Raw genomic sequence first — 17,351 nt, 5'->3', positions numbered from 1 at the left:
TGGTGCAACCACATATTCAAAATGAATTTTATGAATTGTATGTAGAATACTTGTAGGTGACATGCACTTTGAGGAGGTATTAAATCTAAAAGGTGAGATATTACTAACTTGGATTTTGCTCATAATAGAACAAAACAAATACAATGTTTTTAAAGCCAACTAAGTAATATTCCTATTTAAAAAGATTAGACACCAAAATTAGACTGATTAAATATCACCTGACCAAACCCAATTACTTACTATTTTGCCATTTTGGGAGAGCTGCATATGGAGCTCAGATATGCCATTGCCCAGTCTGATTCTTAGCCAAAAAAAAAAAACAAAAGAAGAAAAAAACTTTTGTTTAGTAAGAAAGAATGATCTTTCTTAGAGATACATTTTAAAATCAAAGTATATCATGTTTTCATACTAATTTTGTGTGAAGACGTAATAGGATTTTAATTTACCACCATGACCTTCACCCCAATCTCCAGTTCACAGTATCTAGGAAGAAAGCCATAGACAGACCAGGATTTGGAATTTTTGGATTGCAAACTTTTTTTTTTCTTTTAAAAAAAAGTGTGCAGTAAGTAACTGTTGAGTTACGAGAGTACAAAAGAATTTCTAAAAATACTCAGTTCTTTTTTGTATAGGAATTGGATTGCCCATAAACAGTAGCATTACTTTCACCATTTCAAAGGCATTTACAGAGAATTCATGTCTTTTGGGTATCATTTGAGGAGATTATTTAAAAGCTAAATAGATGGAATAAACTTTTTGAGAAAAATAGCACTAGGGGAGGCACAGAAGACCAGCTGTTTATCTTTGGTTTTAAAGAGTTGAGGGATCATCCTGAAACTATTAAATCTTAATGTAAACTCTGTAAAGAGGAATAGCTCTCAGGAGGCAATCTGTACTTAAAAAGTGAAATTGTTGGGGAACTGGATAACTGATAGATTTGATTGGGGTTGGTTCTTTTTACTCTCGAGAAAAAGGAAATTAAATATATTTATGTATTGAGTGTGTGTGCACATGCACTTGAAGCGGTGTGTGAAGGAGTGCATGTTACAAATCCAAAATCTTAAATAAATTAGGGGTTCAAAATCCTTCAGCATCTCAATCATATATCTGAAACAACATCTTGCTGAATGAATGGGAGACTCCACTTAGGTGTTATTGGCCATATATGTTGAGGATTGCTTTAAGTTTTTTACACCTATACTGTAGCAGTAGCTGCAGGCTCATGACTGCCTAGTCCTAAAAAAACAGTCGATTACTTCTCATTTACTGGGTAAGTAACGGTTGCTGTAGGATACTCAATAGCATTTTGGATTTAAAGAGGGATTCTCAGTAAAGAAATTTTTAAATTCTTTTCTGAAACCCCCCCCACTCACGCATCTGATGAAGCGGGTCTTTGCCCATGGATGCTTATGCTCCAAAATTGCTGTTAGTCTATAAGGTGCCACAGGACTTCTTGTTGTGTTTGAAGCAGACTAACTCGGCTACCTCTCTGATATGAAATCAATCAGTAAGGGTGTGTCTACAAGTGCACAGTATTTCGAAAAGACAATCCCTCTTTCAAAAGAATGAAGGTAGCATCTACACGTGCCATGCGCACTTTCGATTTGAAATAGAAGGAACACAGCTCAGACATCGAAAGCTGGACCCTGATCCCGTACGGGAAAAGCACTACCCGTCAAAGAAGAATATTTAAAAAAAAAAAAAAAAAAAAAAAGGCATGTGTAGACACTCCACGGCCCACTGTTTCAAAACAGGAGTCCTCCACGATGGCGCCCAGCCCGAGTGCGGAGATGCACTGCCCTGCCAAGCACAGCTCTATGACCCATGTGTCCGGCCACTCTTAAAGCAGCATGGACTCAGAAACCCCATGGCAGGAAGCTGAGAGCAGGCAAGCTGTGAAAGCGTGAGCCCCAAGCAGCACGCCCTCTCAGCTGTCCCCGATGACAGTGACGGGCACATGGCCAGCTCCTGGCAGTCTCCCGAGTCCCAGGTCTCCCCCCCCCACCAGAGCCCCACAGGGCTCCCAGGGGTCTGTTCTGGAAAAAAAGAAAAGGGGCCCTCCTGGACGGACTGTGAACACCAAGACCTCCTGGGCTTCTGGAAAGAAGAGGAGGTCCTCTGGGAGATGGGGGTAAAGAAGAGGAATGCTGCTGCATTCTCCTACCTGGCCCAGGGACTGACCAGCCAAGGCCACCCGGGATGGACCCCGGAGCAAAGGAGAGGAGCTCCGGCAGGACTATGCCCAGGTCTGGGACAAGGCCAGGCACTCCGGGGCAGGCACCTCCACCTGCCCATACGATCGGGAGCTCCACATTATCCTGGAGCCCTAGGACAGCTCCCCACCACAGCAGTTCTGGACAGCTGAGCAGACCAGCCTGAGCTGGAGGAGCTGCAGGAGCCAGGATGGCAGACACCACCCGGGACTGGTCCAGCAAGGAGGACAACCTAGTCATCAAAGTTCCCTTGTGGTCATCCAGCTGGGCCATGGGGAGCCAGGTGTCCCTGAAGATCATCCCCCCCCAGTAAGTGCACAGCGGGGCCAGCACCCTGGTGGGCGGGGTGGGGGGTGGCACCCCTGCCAGCGGATGGGGCACAGGCCTGGAGGCCCAGGGCCAGACACCCTGGCAGCCAGACCGAAACACGCCTTCTGCACCAACCTGCGCCACCCAGATCCGTGGACAGTTCCAGGCACCAGTTGCCCAGTGGGATGCCTCCGGGCAAGCCCACACCTGGGCATGGTTCCATCCAGGAGGGAAGCCCTGTTTACACTTGACACCACAGGGATGTCATGGCCAGGCCCTGGGGGGGCCGGGGATGGCGGGGCTTCGGGGGGTCAGAGTCGGGGGGTGGGGAATGGGGGAGGAGATCTTGCTCAGAGACTGACATCCTGTCCATCACCCCTTCCAGGCGCAGCAAGTGAGGGCCCACGTGGTCCTTGAGCATTGGTGGTCCTCGAGAGCCCCCTGGAGGCGTTGGACAGGGGCCAGGCACCTCCAGCAGCAGCAACACGCTGGGTGCACAGCCAGAGGTCGCAGCGCCATATGGGGGATGACCCCGCCAACCTCCGCCAGGCAGAGCTCATGGAGCGCCACCTCCGGCTGCAGGAGACAGACCTGGCATAGGGGAGGGAGGCCTGGGACTGGCTCATGTTCCGCCTGGACGCTATACATGGGACTTTGCAGGAGCACGTGGGCAATGTGGTCTGGCTCCTGGCCCTCTGCACCCCCCTCCCAGCTGCCCAACCCCCTGAGCCCCCCCCCAAAAGGTCCCCCCCAGGGTCACCTGCCCACCCTACACTCCCCACAGAGTCTTCCACCCCACCCCACACTGATGCCCCCTCTTCCATCCCACCACACCCCTACCTTCTGCTGCTCCCTGCCCCATCCCAACCCCCCTATGGCACCTGCTCCCGCTGGGGAAGGGGATCCTGGGTCTGGCGGAACTCTCTCCCCACAACCCCCTTGCCCGAGTGACCCTCCCGGTTCTGGTCCTCTCCCCATCCTCCTCCAAGTTCAGGCCCCCTGCCCCACAACATACAGGGGTGTGTCTCACCCACCCACATTGTAAATAGTTGGACATATATACCACAGGTTTTTAACGGTTTATTGTTCATAAAGGTACTTATTGTGCACCAATGCCCATGTCCCTTGGTCCCGTGGGGGGGAGGCATGGGTGTGGTGGTGGTGGCAGTGGACGTGGGGGTGGATGTATGGGGGGAGGGTGAAGGTGGGGGGGAATGGGGGGGTGTCAATGCGGCCCTGGGGTGAGACTCACATGAAGGTCCTCCCAGAGGTACTCCGGCATCGCTGAACAGCATTGCATCTTGTATCTTGATTACTGCAAAATCCTTCTTTTTGCCTTGACAAATGCAATCTTGCCTTGTTCGTATCTATATAGAATAGTACAGCAAAAACCTTTTTTGTTGTCTGTCACTTTGTCTTCCCTCTGTTTGCATCGCTTCATTAGCTCCACCTAGTGTACCTGATCTGCTAATTTTTATTTGGTATTGAGGTATTAGCTCCTACTTACAACAGGCCTATGATGCCAGCCTCCTTCACTCATTACGTTTTCAGGCAAGCATTTTTGTACTTTTTCCATTGCTGCTCTGATACTTGGGCGCATCTCCTACTTAACATCCTAAAAGCTATCTTGCCATCCCCCTTCAGATGTCTCAAGTGGTCCTTTGCCAGGCTGCCTAGGAAAAAATGTTAATAATGTTTATGCCAACTGAGACCTCTGTCTTTTATGGTGACCAACATATCGTTTTCTGGTACTCCCCATCTATCTGTATCTAGACATCTGGGCTACGTCTACATGGATAGCCTCTGGGACAAAGCTGAGCTTTTGGCCACAAAACTAGCTGAGCATCTACATGGTTAAAGTGGTCTGTCAAGAGTGTGTCGACAAAACTCAGCTGTTCAGCTGGCAGTGTTATACCTCTCCCCGATCAGGTGTAACACCTTTGTTGGCAGTGTTTTAACTACAGAGTGCCCGTGTAGCCACATCTGTGTCAGAGAGGGCTTCCAGTTCCTCAGGCAGCCCTGTTTGCAAAGCTTTCAGTCAGCCACTCTTGCTCTTTCAAGCTGCTTTTGTGGATTGATGCGATCTGTTGACAGAGGTGCTGCCAAGGTTTCTCTCTTGACAGAGGCTGCCCTTGTAGATACAGCCCTGCTGCCTCATGTCTTTTACTTAGATTATAAGCTCCTTGCAAGAGGGGCCATCTTTGTGTTCTGTTTGTATAGTGCTTAGCACAGAGGGGGGCTGGTCCATGACTAGGGCTTCTAAGTGCTGCAGTAATGTACAAATGATGATAATTGTGGCCTTGAGCTTGATTTGAAATACATTGGGAACTAATGTATGGAATGGAGGAGACATTTGATGTGCTTATGGTATCCTTTGTTGCCAAAGAGAAGTGCCGCTGTTTTCTGTTCTAGGCTGAGTTTTGGAAGTTACACGTGAATATCAGATAGTTATAGTCTAATTTAGAGATGACGGAGTGAATAACTGCGGTCATGTCATTGTGTGGTGGGGTGTGATTGAGTCTTATAGCCAACAAGAGATGATGAAAAGTGTTATTCACAGATGTTGCTATGCAGGAGCTTAGTGGTGACAAGGAAGGTGGGTGGGTGTCTCTTCAACCAAAGGAGACTGAATCGCGGACACAAAATTACAAAATGCTATCTTTTGCCCTACAGCATTACCTCTGTCTTAATCAATTTAAGCTTTAAACAGTTGAATAGACTAGTGTATAGAAATTGTTCCAATTGTTCATTTCTCCTACTTTTCAAAATATATGCATTTTTCCTCGTCTGAATTTGTGTAACTTCAACATCCAGATATTTGACCTTTTTATACTTCTATTAGATTGAAGTGCCCTCTATTACCAGATTTCTGTTTCCCAACTTAATCTTCTCTTTAATCAGCTAAGATTGAGTTTCTGGAGCCTATTTCTATAATACCTGCTTTCCTATACTCTATTGTCATGCCTTTCCTCTGAAGTCTTTCCAGTTTTACAACAGCCTTTGTGCATTGTACACACCAGAACTAGACACAGTGGTCAGCAGCAGCTGCAAAATAACCTGTCTGTTCCTACTTGAAATTCCTGTTTACCAGACAAGGATTAACCCTTTTGGATAGAACATCAGGTTTTGGAGTTTACGCTTAGCTTGATTACTCACCATAACCCTCAAATTGTTTTCAGCCACTACTTCCAGATTGGAATCCTTCACCCTGTAAGGATGGCCTACTGTCTTTGTTCCTGGATATATAACTTTTTACATTTGGCTGTACTGTTTAGTTGTATGCAGCTTTGCAAATGGTCCAAATTGCTGTGTGCCAATGAACTGTCCTCTTCACTGTTTACCACTTCTCCAGTCTTTCTTTTCTTTGTTAGCTTCTAGGTCATTAACAAAAATGTTAAATAGCATGGGGCCTTATTACTTTTTTCAGTCAAATCGATAATCTTACCAATAATAGATATCAAGTTAATTTGAAAGGATCTATTTTACAGAAATCCATTTTGATTCTCATTAATTATATTATCCCCTTAACTCTTTGAGTCCAATATCAGCTATTCCATTATTATTTATTGCTAGTAATAGAACCTACTTAAAAATTCTCAATTTTAAAGTTCCTTTAGCTAAATAGAGCAGTAAACTTATAATGTTATTATTTTCCAAGTATTGATCCACTTTATGTATTAGGTCTTCTCTGGCATCCTACTCCATCCTGTTTTTGAAGAAAGTAAAATTTCTTCATGGCATTGTTCATGATTAAAAATCTTTTCAACACATGAACAATGGTTTAAGAAGATGACACATGGTTTTTATTAAGTCTTTTATTTGTTTACTAGCGGTACACTAGAAAAGTACACTCAGTATTCTTATTTTTTAGAGTATGCTATAATCCCTTCAGTGTTTAAAGCATCAACATAATACATTTGTTTTCTTTTGTGTCATGCTACAAACTGATTTTAAAGGGATACAGCTATTTTCAATATCTTCAGGTGGTTTCTGAGAATGCTTGAGTTTATGCTATAACAATACCTTGGCTTTTTTCCACTTGTCGGTCATTGGAGGCTTCGGTTTGTATTGCAGTTAAGGTGTTAGACTAGGCTAAACTCAGTAAAATGCTAGCATTTGTTCTTTTTTTCCTATCATCAATCTTTCACACTTATATCAAACCCCCTAATGTATCGCCAGATTTCCCAGAGCTACTGGTTAAAATTACCTTTGCTTTTGGTAAGCTACGAACCTTCAAACCTCAGTGTTTTCAGCTGCCCCCTGCGGATTCTGTGAAGCATCTTTCTGGCACATTTCTCACTGCCAGTTTCTTGTTTTATGTTCTAGAGCAACAAACGCTGTAGATCTGTAACCTGTTAAGAGCCAGATTACTATTATACTTGTTTTTCTTTGTTAAATGAATTGTGCAACAGAATGTACATCAGAAGACTAAATCATAGCTTTTATTAGTATGTGCAAGGAATGAAAGTTTTGAAGGCACTGTTTTCTCTGGAAATCTTCAGCTCACATATGATCTAACAGTTGTACAAAAGAAGAAAAGTATGAATTGTGCTCTGGTATAACAAGCCAAATTGTTGCATAATTACAATTTGAGTTCATTTCTGACAGCTTTTTTTAAATTGGCAAATTTACATGATATGTTAGAATGAGAAATAACGTCAAACGCACAAGTCATGTATAAGTATAGATAGCAATGTGTTATATGAAGTAACTTAGGTTGTTAGAATACCATCATTAAATTTACATACTGTAAAATATTATTATTGGGGAGGTAAGCTGGAATAACAGGCTAAAGGTTTCTTTTCTCTTTTAGTTATTCTTTTTGCTATGTTATTGAATTTGATGCTTGCAAACTTCACCTGCCCTACTCTTACCTTCCAATTCATGAGAAACAGACCATCCGTTCTTGGCCATCCTTGGTTGTGAGTAAATATGCACACACACACACACCCACTCACCCAGAGGATGGAGGGTTTTTTTTCCCACAGTTCTCTGTCATTTTGAGAAGCTCTTTTCCACATCAACTCACCTTTCTGTGACAGTTCTGCACTCAGGCCAGTGTTGAGAGAGAATTTGTGTAGTGTGAGATGACAAGTTCCTTTCTTGAAAGTCAGGCTCTTTTCTTAAATGCTTACAGGGCCACATCATCCTTGTAATAGATATATGGTCCATGTATCTGCATATCTGAGAAAAGATATTTTTTGATTCTGAGCCTTCACTGATCTGGAATGCAGTTATTAATGCTGTTCCCAAAGTTGGATTTCTATCCTAGTCAAACTATCAACTGGGCCCATTGTGATGATACAGTATTAATAGCTCTAATATGAGAATTAGAATTTTTACCCTTAAAAATTTAAAACTACCTTACTCTTTCTGAAAACTGTGGTAATACTTCAGTGAGTTCTCTATCCTTGCAATATATATAGTATGTTATGATGAGAACAACAAACCCTGAAAAGCAAATTTTGGGCAATAATTAAAATATTAACTAAATGGTGTTTTCTGTAGAAACTTGCCTTTTCAATATAAAGACACATCCTAGTTATCCAAGCTTGATATTTACCCCACTGCCAAATTTCATATAGAGAATTTGTCAGCTTCTATTTCTGAAATGCGAAAGTGAATGAGATTTTGTAAATTATTTATTTTCAATAAAATGGTCTGTGGTTGTAATTTCTAATGTTTTAAAAACTAATGATGCAGTTTATTTTAGTAAATGTACTGATTTTAGTCCTTTTTCTAATCAATAAAATATTTAGCTTAAAATATGCATTCCTATTTACTACATATTGCTTGCCAAGAATAACTACTTCACCAATTCCAGCAAAATTCGAATAAAAATGAGTGAATGTCTTTATTTCTGTTGTCAAAGTTTGAATTAATTAGTTTAATGTTATCACCCTTCCCCTGTACCCGCAACACAGACATCGCAGTGGAGGTGGAAGTATGGTAGAAGTAAGTTAATTCATCAAAAATTTTGCAGGATATTTTTTATTTTTGTAACTTTGTTGTTAATGAATACCCATCATTCAACACTGAGCTTTCAAATATTAAACAGCTAGGAAAATAATGTATCAAACATCTAAAGTTTTAGAGAATTCTTCCAAATCTCTCTTCAGAAAGTTCAGTTTGGAATTTTTGTTGTTCCTGAAAAGGAAAACTACTTTAAAAAGTGCTTTAGAGTTTTTTTGTTTTTTTTTCCTCCAACTAGAGAAAAATTATCAACATTCAAAACAAAAGATCTTCATTAAAATAGTGATATTGTAGATCCAATATGCATTTCTACATGTATGTTTGTGTGTGTGTTTTTAATTGTTGTACATACATCTTCATATTAAAATGTATTTTTATTGTTATGCATGATTTATAGGTTTTTTTCAATATTTATAATGGTATAAATTTCAGGATAGCAGTATTTTAAAAAAAAAAAAAAACACAAAAAAAAACTTCTGCGTTTTATTGCAGTGGGTACGCCTTATTACATGTCTCCAGAGAGAATACACGAAAATGGATACAACTTCAAATCTGACATCTGGTCTTTAGGTTGTCTGCTATATGAGGTAACACTGATAAGTCCAATAAGCTTAATACATTGATTTTATTTGTGCTTTATTAGATATCAGTTAGTCTTCTAGCATTCATCTATATATTTTTCTACTTAGCAAGTTATGCTGTTTAGTGAGAAGCTGCTTTTAAGTCACCAAAAGGTATAAATGTTGTTTATATTTAGCAAAATGAGCTTTTACAGTAATTTGAAAATGTTGATTGGTCTGATCAAGAGTTGAATGTTCGAGAACATTCTAAAAAGACATTACTAACAGTGTTCAAGAATGAAAAGCATTTTTTTCCTAATTTTTCTATTAATGTTTTAATTGGTTTTAACTAAATACAACAATGGAAACTATATATGCATTAACCATATTTAATACAACAGATTAAGAGTATTTGGTTAATTAAAACTATTTAAATAAAATTTAAACTAAAATTTCATTTGTTTGTGTTTATCTAAAGTCTGACAAAAACAAAGAAAAGCAGACTACAATCCATATCTGTGTCACTTATTGGTATAATTTTTTGAGTATAGCTTTTGAAGTATGAATTAAAAATTGACTTATCTTCAGTATACTTTGATAGTTTTTACTAAACTTCAGTACGTTTATCAGCACCTGCAGAACAGACATAAGTTAGGTTAAGTGTTGAGGCCTGTGTATGATATGAGGCAATGAAAATCTTCCTACAAAATTAACAAGTTTTGCCTTTAAAAAGGCATTCAAAATTGGCTGCAAAATTAACTACATAATAGATGATGCTTTTTGGCTGGTCCTTTTTGGTGTATCATTGACATATTAACTACATCCTCATTCTTACAATATGTCTTTTTTACATACTTACAGGATATAAATATACATAATGTTTTGAACACGTACCTTTCCCGCTATAACATACAATAATACTGCCCCTTTGCAGTCCAAACTCACCCTCTTCTTGGAGTTCAAATGTATTGATAAAGAAAAGAAAAAACGTTCAGCTGAGTACTTTTGTCTGGGCATACTTTCATGTAGGGTTTCTGCCTTTGGATTTCGTAGCCCACACTTAAATTCCCTCTCTTTATATCCAGGTGAGGTAAAAGCCGCCACCTCCTTTGAAGGTTTGTCTGCATTTCTGTTAAAAACCCTTTGGATGACCTGTGCCAGCTACTCAGGCTTGCAGGGCTTAGGGTGAGAGGCTGTTTATTTGCAGAACTGATGTTCGAGCTCATGGACCCAGAGTTCAGTCTGCTGCCCCACCTGGAACGTCTATGCTGAAATTAAACAGTCTCTCTTGAGTCAGCTCACACCTGCCTGTAATGTAGACATACCATGATTCAGCAGAACTCATATAACAATTTACATTATCAGCACCTCCTAATAAGGTCGGTTGTTTGACTGCACTATACCAGTCTATTTTTGTACACACATTAGGGCATATTCTCTTTGGTTTTTTTTATATTAAGGATTATCCACACACACACACACACAAAAGTTAAAACAGTTCCATAACTGTGACTATCTTTATATAGCAAATTATATTTTTGACCCAAAAGTTGTTACTGTCAGTGACAGGGATATTCACCATAGTCAGTGATACATCTGGGAGGATATGTTTGCAGGATTGGCCCTGTTTGGGACCGGAGTTCCATCCTGGAAAATGATGGGATTCACATAAGAACAAACCTTAATCTCATTCTCAGGATGAGAGCCTTGAGGAGAGCGTCTTGATTTTGAAGTTCTTAATTGTGGCAGCAGCAGTTAAACATGAGAATAAATTTACATGGATTCAATATAGGAAACATTCAGTAAGCAGTTCCTGCATAAAATATTGCATATGCTTTAAAGTTAGTTGATTTAAAAAAAAATCTAAAATTATCAGATAGGAAGAAATGTTACTTGCAGTTCACAAGAATTATTTTATGAGCTTTAAAATTTTGGTATTGTGTACAATATATTAATGTAATGTATAAATTAAGATTATTTCCTTTTTATTCAGGCTACTTTGAAGTGATTACTTTGAAATAATTTAAAAGAACTTAGAACAGATGCAGGACATATCTTATAGAAATAGCACCTCTGTTGCCATCTTTTATGACCAAATAAATACCTCGTTGAATAATTTTTCCTCAGACAATTTTTAGAATTTCCACATGGCAATAAATTATTTTCAGTGACCTAGAAAAGTTTCACCAGGATGATATTTAAATATAACATTTAGCAAACAGAATAGTGGTTATATTTCCTATATTAAAATGTATCCTATAGTTGCACTGTGTTTAAAAATCTTCAAAATATATTTCTAATTATTATGCTTTTGAGGCTTTATTTACTTTATAATTAATTCTGCCAAATGATAGTTACTACTTTTTTGGCTGGTCCTTTTTGGTGTATCATTGACATATTAGGCATAGTAAACTTGTGTTTGAACATGTAAATTATTCTTGTCCCTTGTTTTTCAGGTAGGGAGAGGTTTTGAGGTTCTTTCAAGTTATGAACTAAATTGACTTTCTCACACATTTGAATATCAGTGCAGTTTTCCCTGTAAACGGATTTTCCCAAATCAAATCCATTCAGTTGTTGATTACACAATATAAAAGAGGAGACTCCAAAACCTAAAATGAGTTTAATGACTGTTGCATGCTACCTTTTCAGTTCTGCAGTTTTCTTTCTTTTATAAGTGGTGGCGACCCACTTTTAGGGTTGTGCATGTGCTAATTAAATCACTCATCAAAATAAAACCAAAACCTAAATGTCATTCCGTCTGCCTTTCTGCTACATGTTCTGTGTATCATTTGCATTTTAAAGTGTTTATTGTATGAGTTTCACAGTTAATGCTAATACATTTTTCTGAAAATTTTCTAGTTTAGTTGGGAAATTCTGGCGTGCTCAAGACCTCCCAATAAATGTATAAGTGACATTCTATTAAACTTCCTCTCAGTTATGTTTTAATTTGATTTAATATTTAAATTACAGGAAATTAGTCAGCTTATAGTTAATATTACATTCATTACTTGGTATCCTATCTAACTAAAAGATTTACTATTTAATAATAAATATTAACACTGCATGGCTTCTAAAGTTTTTCAAAGCATGTTTTACACTCTGAAAATTAGACTTTCAAATATTCCTGAAACCTCAAAACCACTACCTCTGCAGTTTTAATTGATATGCAACAAAGTAGATTTTACTAATTAAAATCAAGATGCTATGCTTTTGCTACATGGACCTTTACATGGAAAAGTAGGTTTTACATATTTCCTTTTATTGTTCAGCGTAGCAGTTGCATCCTTGCAGGGTTGTAGGTTGGTGGCTTACAGTTCAAAAAAAAAAGAGAGCTGCCACCAGCCCCGAAGACAGACAGTGGGCTTTCGTCCCTCAGCCACCCCCAGAATACTAATCAGGAAAGTTAGACCCTGGAGGTCAGGGAGCAAGTCAATCATTCTAGCGATCGTCTCAGTGTGGAGGATCAAATTAGCCTGAAAAATTCAGCTGCTGGGAGGAGAGGGTGAGCAGCTGTCAGGGGCAGCAGCGAGATGCACTAATGAACCAGATGAATAGTGCAAAAGCTTGAAAATAAAAACAGGACAGTTGACATTTTTCATCTGTCAAAGCAGGAGATGCATGAAAATATAGTATTCCTGTTTTAACTCCTTAGGGGACATTCAGATTTCTTTTAACACTGGAGCATTCAAACAAAAGTACTTTTTAATGAACACCTAGTGTATGAAAATGAGAATCTGTGCATTTGTTTAGAACTTCTGCATCTGTATGGACTTTGCAGTTGATTTTGTTATTTAAGACTGCATTTTTAATATTATTTTAAAGATAAAATATACTGTCCTGTAAATCCAGGAATTACCATACCATCTTTAGAATTATTTTTCTAACATGTGCCTTGCAAGTGTTAAAATATAGTATTTCAAGATAATATGACATTAATATACAAAACTGGGTTGGGTTCTATATCAAATACAAAGAAAATACATCAAATTAACATTTTCTAATTTTTATTTCCATATTTATTCCCTGTAATATCAGCTATCAACGGTACATAGGCCATGAAAGAGTTAAATTTATATCTGTAGGACCATGAGACAGATGAGAGCCATTTTCAGCTTGTTCTGTCCCTGCTGAAGCTCACTGAGTAGCACAGCATGGACTAGCGTGTTTCACACACACTCTGCATGTCTGGGGAATGTACACATTGTCCTTCCAAAATCAAACTTATTAGCACATGTAGAAAAGGGTGACTGACTTTGGGGCAGCATTGCGCTCAGAGCAGCATTCGTACTGCCACGGTTCAAAGAGTTAGAAGGATCTGAATGGAATGCAAAGACTTTAAATGAAATTTTAAGTTAGTAATTTGGCTAACCACAGTGTTTGCACTTTAAATGTCAAGTTATAGTACTGTCTTAAAGCAAACATTATGTTCACTAATGCCATGTTTAAGTTGCTTGTTTCTTTAACAGTGTTCTCTCCAAAAGATGCTTGTTGGTAATACATGAAAATTGCACTTAGGCCTGCAGGTTGTAGTTTTCTTTACATTTTATGAGCTATTGCTTCAGATATATTTCTAATACTTTGCCAACTGCTTTCTGAATGGAATATGTCATTTCACGTAGAATTTAAACTATATTTTCTCAGATTTCTGTTTTTTTCAGTGTTATATATGAAATAACATTCTGGGTCATTTTCTTAATTTTAATAAGATATCTACCATTCCAAAACTACTGCTGCTGTCCAGTATTTTAAAAATAAATTGTTATTTTAAACCATATAATGTTTCCAATTAAGTGGGGTATGTAATTGTTCTCAACAGGTCTTGTGAAATAAATGTTATTGTTTTATTTTGTCTTTTGTGTTGGGGGCATAGGAGACCTTATATTCTAATAGCATGAACTATGGCTAACTCAATTTTACTTACACTGGGGTATGGAGCATAACCAGTTATTACATTATAATTACTATTATGATTAGTATTGCACCATAAATCTGTCCATGCATTAGGTAAGCTCACTGTATGTTAAAACAGTTCTAGAACTGTTTCATTAGTGCTGTAAACAGAGCAATCAGTCAGAAATTGGTATAAAACTGTACTATTAAAATAAATTTTCCAGCAAAATGTTCCTTTTTAAAAAAATCAGCGTATGTTTAGCTATGTATTTTTCTTAAATAGATGGCTGCACTGCAGAGTCCCTTTTATGGTGACAAAATGAACTTGTACTCCCTGTGTAAGAAGATAGAACAGTGCGACTATCCACCTCTTCCTTCAGATCACTATTCAGAAGAAGTGAGTAATTTTCCTTTCCGTGAGCCAGCTCTTCAGTTTTGTGTAAACTGGCACAATTAACTCAATGGCAAAAATTCTAATTAACTCAATGGCAAAAACTCGTTTATCCCACATAAGGATCTGTCCCATGTATTTACCTGTGTTGTTGGACATGACTTAATATTAACATCACTGGTGAAATTTCTGGTATCCTTTTAAAAAATATTAGGGTTTAATGGTTCAAGGAGCACATTGTTTTCTCCTTAATTTCTTTAACCTGTTAATACAGAAATGAGTGAGAGTTTACATGGTAAATTTTAAAAATAACAAATATGATCAATACAGTTGACTTTTCCAGAATATACAATACGTGCAGCATGTTGTAAGAGAGTTGAACCTCGCTAGTTCATCACTCTCGGGACCTGACCAGTGCCAAACAAGAGAATTTGCCCAACCATAGGAAGTCAGTATTGGCTAGCAGCTTTACCACCATTTCCACTGCTTACCGGGCTCTTCAAAGACATTTGGGGGAAATTACAGCTAAATTAACAGCACAGAACACTGATAGCCAGGACTGGTGGCTATAAACAAACTTTGAGGCCCTCGGAAACTTGTCCACACCCATGATAAGTGATCATTTGTGTGACTCAAACCATGCTGGGCTGTGGATGTTGCTGGATGAGAGTGTGCTGGACTAAAGTGATTCAACCTATATTGATATTATGTGCACAGTAACTTGGTGAATTTCCCTTTCTTTGGAGATTTAGATAAAATAAATGTGGATTAGTTTCCTAGTAAAAATAAGTTTTGTTCCCCACTTGACTTGCACATTTTGCCACAGAGTTGGCACTCTTCAAATGGGAGGGGCCAGTGTCTGCAGTAATGGGATTTTCAAGTTAGGGTTGGAGAAGTATAGTAAGGTTATACTCCATGATGCCTAGCTCGGGCCAGTGCTAATAGTTTTTCACTAGCATCCGGGCACCAGATTTTTTGTTTTCAATAGGCAGTGCAATGAAGGGAAAGCAAAAGGAGAAGGCAAAATAAACGCAAATATTTTTAAACCATCAAGAAGTGATATGAGAAAAATATAAATGCATATTTGTTAATGTACTGAAATGCCAATATTGAAATACATTCCCACTTTGAAACAAATGGGGCAAACTGATAAAAGCTGCAAACCAGAGACTACATATTAGCAACTAATTCTAATTTAATTCAGTCTCCATGAATTAAAGATTACGTTGAAAATTTGTATAAGCACTACATGTGAATTTTTTAAAGCTTTGTGCTACTTTGCTTAAGGAATAGAATTTGCAATTCTGCACTTTGAATCTATTGTTTTCAAAGACAGGAGCTATTAATAAAAGATTGCTGTCCAGTTTCTTTTTGTTTTATCATATTTATGTGGACAATTTCTTTTTCCTCTGTGAATAAAATTAAACTTAAAAAGGATAATTAGAATGCCTTTATGAAGTATGTAATGGTGATCTATCCTTTATGTGGTTTATGCAGTATATCTGTGGCTTTCCAATTAATTGTTTTACATTGGCCATTTTTAATTATTATTTCTGTAGGATACAAATATGGCAGTTCATATAACCAACTTCAGAACTGGAGGTCTAGAAATACTGTGGGGTGTGAACAGTATTGCAAAATGATAGCAAAAATGTCAGGGGCCGTTCTTTGTTGTGTCATTCATGCTGTCTTCTTTTTTCCATGAAGCGCATGAATATTTCACATATCGGCATCCTCATCCTCTATTCTTCTTGACTAATTTTCAGACTGTCTGAATTTGCATTTCACATGGTAGCTGATTAGGAGATTCCAAGTGCAGCAGTGAAGCCTCAGCAGGCGGTTACCATGGTGACCTTCAGCAGGATTTTAATGATGATACCACTAGTGGTTCGTTGAAGTCGGCCTGCCTGCAGGGCTACTTCACTGCAGCTAAGTGTGAAGTTGGATATGCGGATTCTCAGCCAAGGGGCAAATATCAAAGTCTGGCCCGTATAGAAGATCTTAAAGTGGGAAAGGGAAATAGAGTCCACCTTTTACTTACTCTGTATAGTTTCCAGTTTTGAAAAGGGATACAAAGCAAAACAGGTTATATTTTTCTCATTACAAAATAGATGTACTCACAGACAATGGATAAATCCTAATCATTTGGCATACTAGTGTTTTGTAACAAAAGAGCAAGAGCTATGATGCCTTTATAAATATAACAAACAACTTAATAAAAGGTGTGAAATATATATATAATATAAAATAATAAGAGTGTAATAATGTTACTTTGATCTGTTGTGACATTTGTTAATGTACTGAAATGCCAGTATTGAAGTACTTTCCCACTTTGAAACAAATAGGGCAAAGTGATAAAAACTGCAAACCAGAGACTAGATTTTAGCAACTAATTCTAATTTAATTCAGTCTCCATAAATTAAAGATTATGTTGAAAATTTGTATAAACACTGCATCTCACTTACTGTAGAAAACCTTCTGAAAAATTGGTATGTTTACCATTAAGGAGAAAAATAACATTTTTCTCCTTAAAAATGCAGCTTTTATGGAAAATGAAAAAACTGTGCAGACATTGAATGGCTAAAAACAAACATACAAACAAAAAAAAACCAACCAGACTAAGTGCTGTATGACAGATTACAGTATTGTCCTTTTCTTCTGCACTAGAAAGTTCAGACCTTTATCCAGGTTGGAAGCTGATTCAGTTGAGCAGTAAAGTTTAGAAAGTACTGAACTCCTGAAGCCCACTTGAATACCTGATGTTCTTTAAGAATTAATTTAATAAGACAGTAATACTCTATGTCCCCAGTCTGTGCATAGTCTCAAATAGGAGTATAAAAACTCTAATTATAAAATGTGAGAAATGTTAAAATACACTTCCTGTATATTAAGTGTAATTAGTTCTGAAATAAAAGTGGTATTTAATGTTGAAGTAACTTAGCATAGGGTTGATTTTTATTTCAATGAACATCTGTATTATGAGAGTACAAATTGATAGAAAGTTATCCAAAGATA

The 17,351-nt window shown here is 38.1% G+C and overlaps 1 protein-coding gene across 3 annotated transcripts in view; it reads left to right on the top strand.

Moving 5' to 3' along the window:
* The window catches only part of NEK7 (NIMA related kinase 7), a 121,887-nt gene that overhangs the window by 98,757 nt on the left and 5,779 nt on the right, over positions 1 to 17,351 (top strand). For all 3 annotated transcript variants that reach the window (XM_075003084.1, XM_075003085.1, XM_075003086.1), the window contains 2 exons: positions 8,988 to 9,082; positions 14,229 to 14,342. In XM_075003084.1, the coding sequence (XP_074859185.1) occupies positions 8,988 to 9,082; positions 14,229 to 14,342 (209 nt within the window). The remainder of the gene's footprint in view (positions 1 to 8,987; positions 9,083 to 14,228; positions 14,343 to 17,351) is intronic.

The sequence above is a fragment of the Carettochelys insculpta genome, chromosome 9 (assembly GCF_033958435.1).
Source record: "Carettochelys insculpta isolate YL-2023 chromosome 9, ASM3395843v1, whole genome shotgun sequence".
NCBI classification, from domain to species: domain Eukaryota; kingdom Metazoa; phylum Chordata; order Testudines; family Carettochelyidae; genus Carettochelys; species Carettochelys insculpta.
The sequence above is the reverse complement of the archived record's forward strand: the minus strand, read 5'-3'. Positions and strand labels throughout refer to the sequence as shown.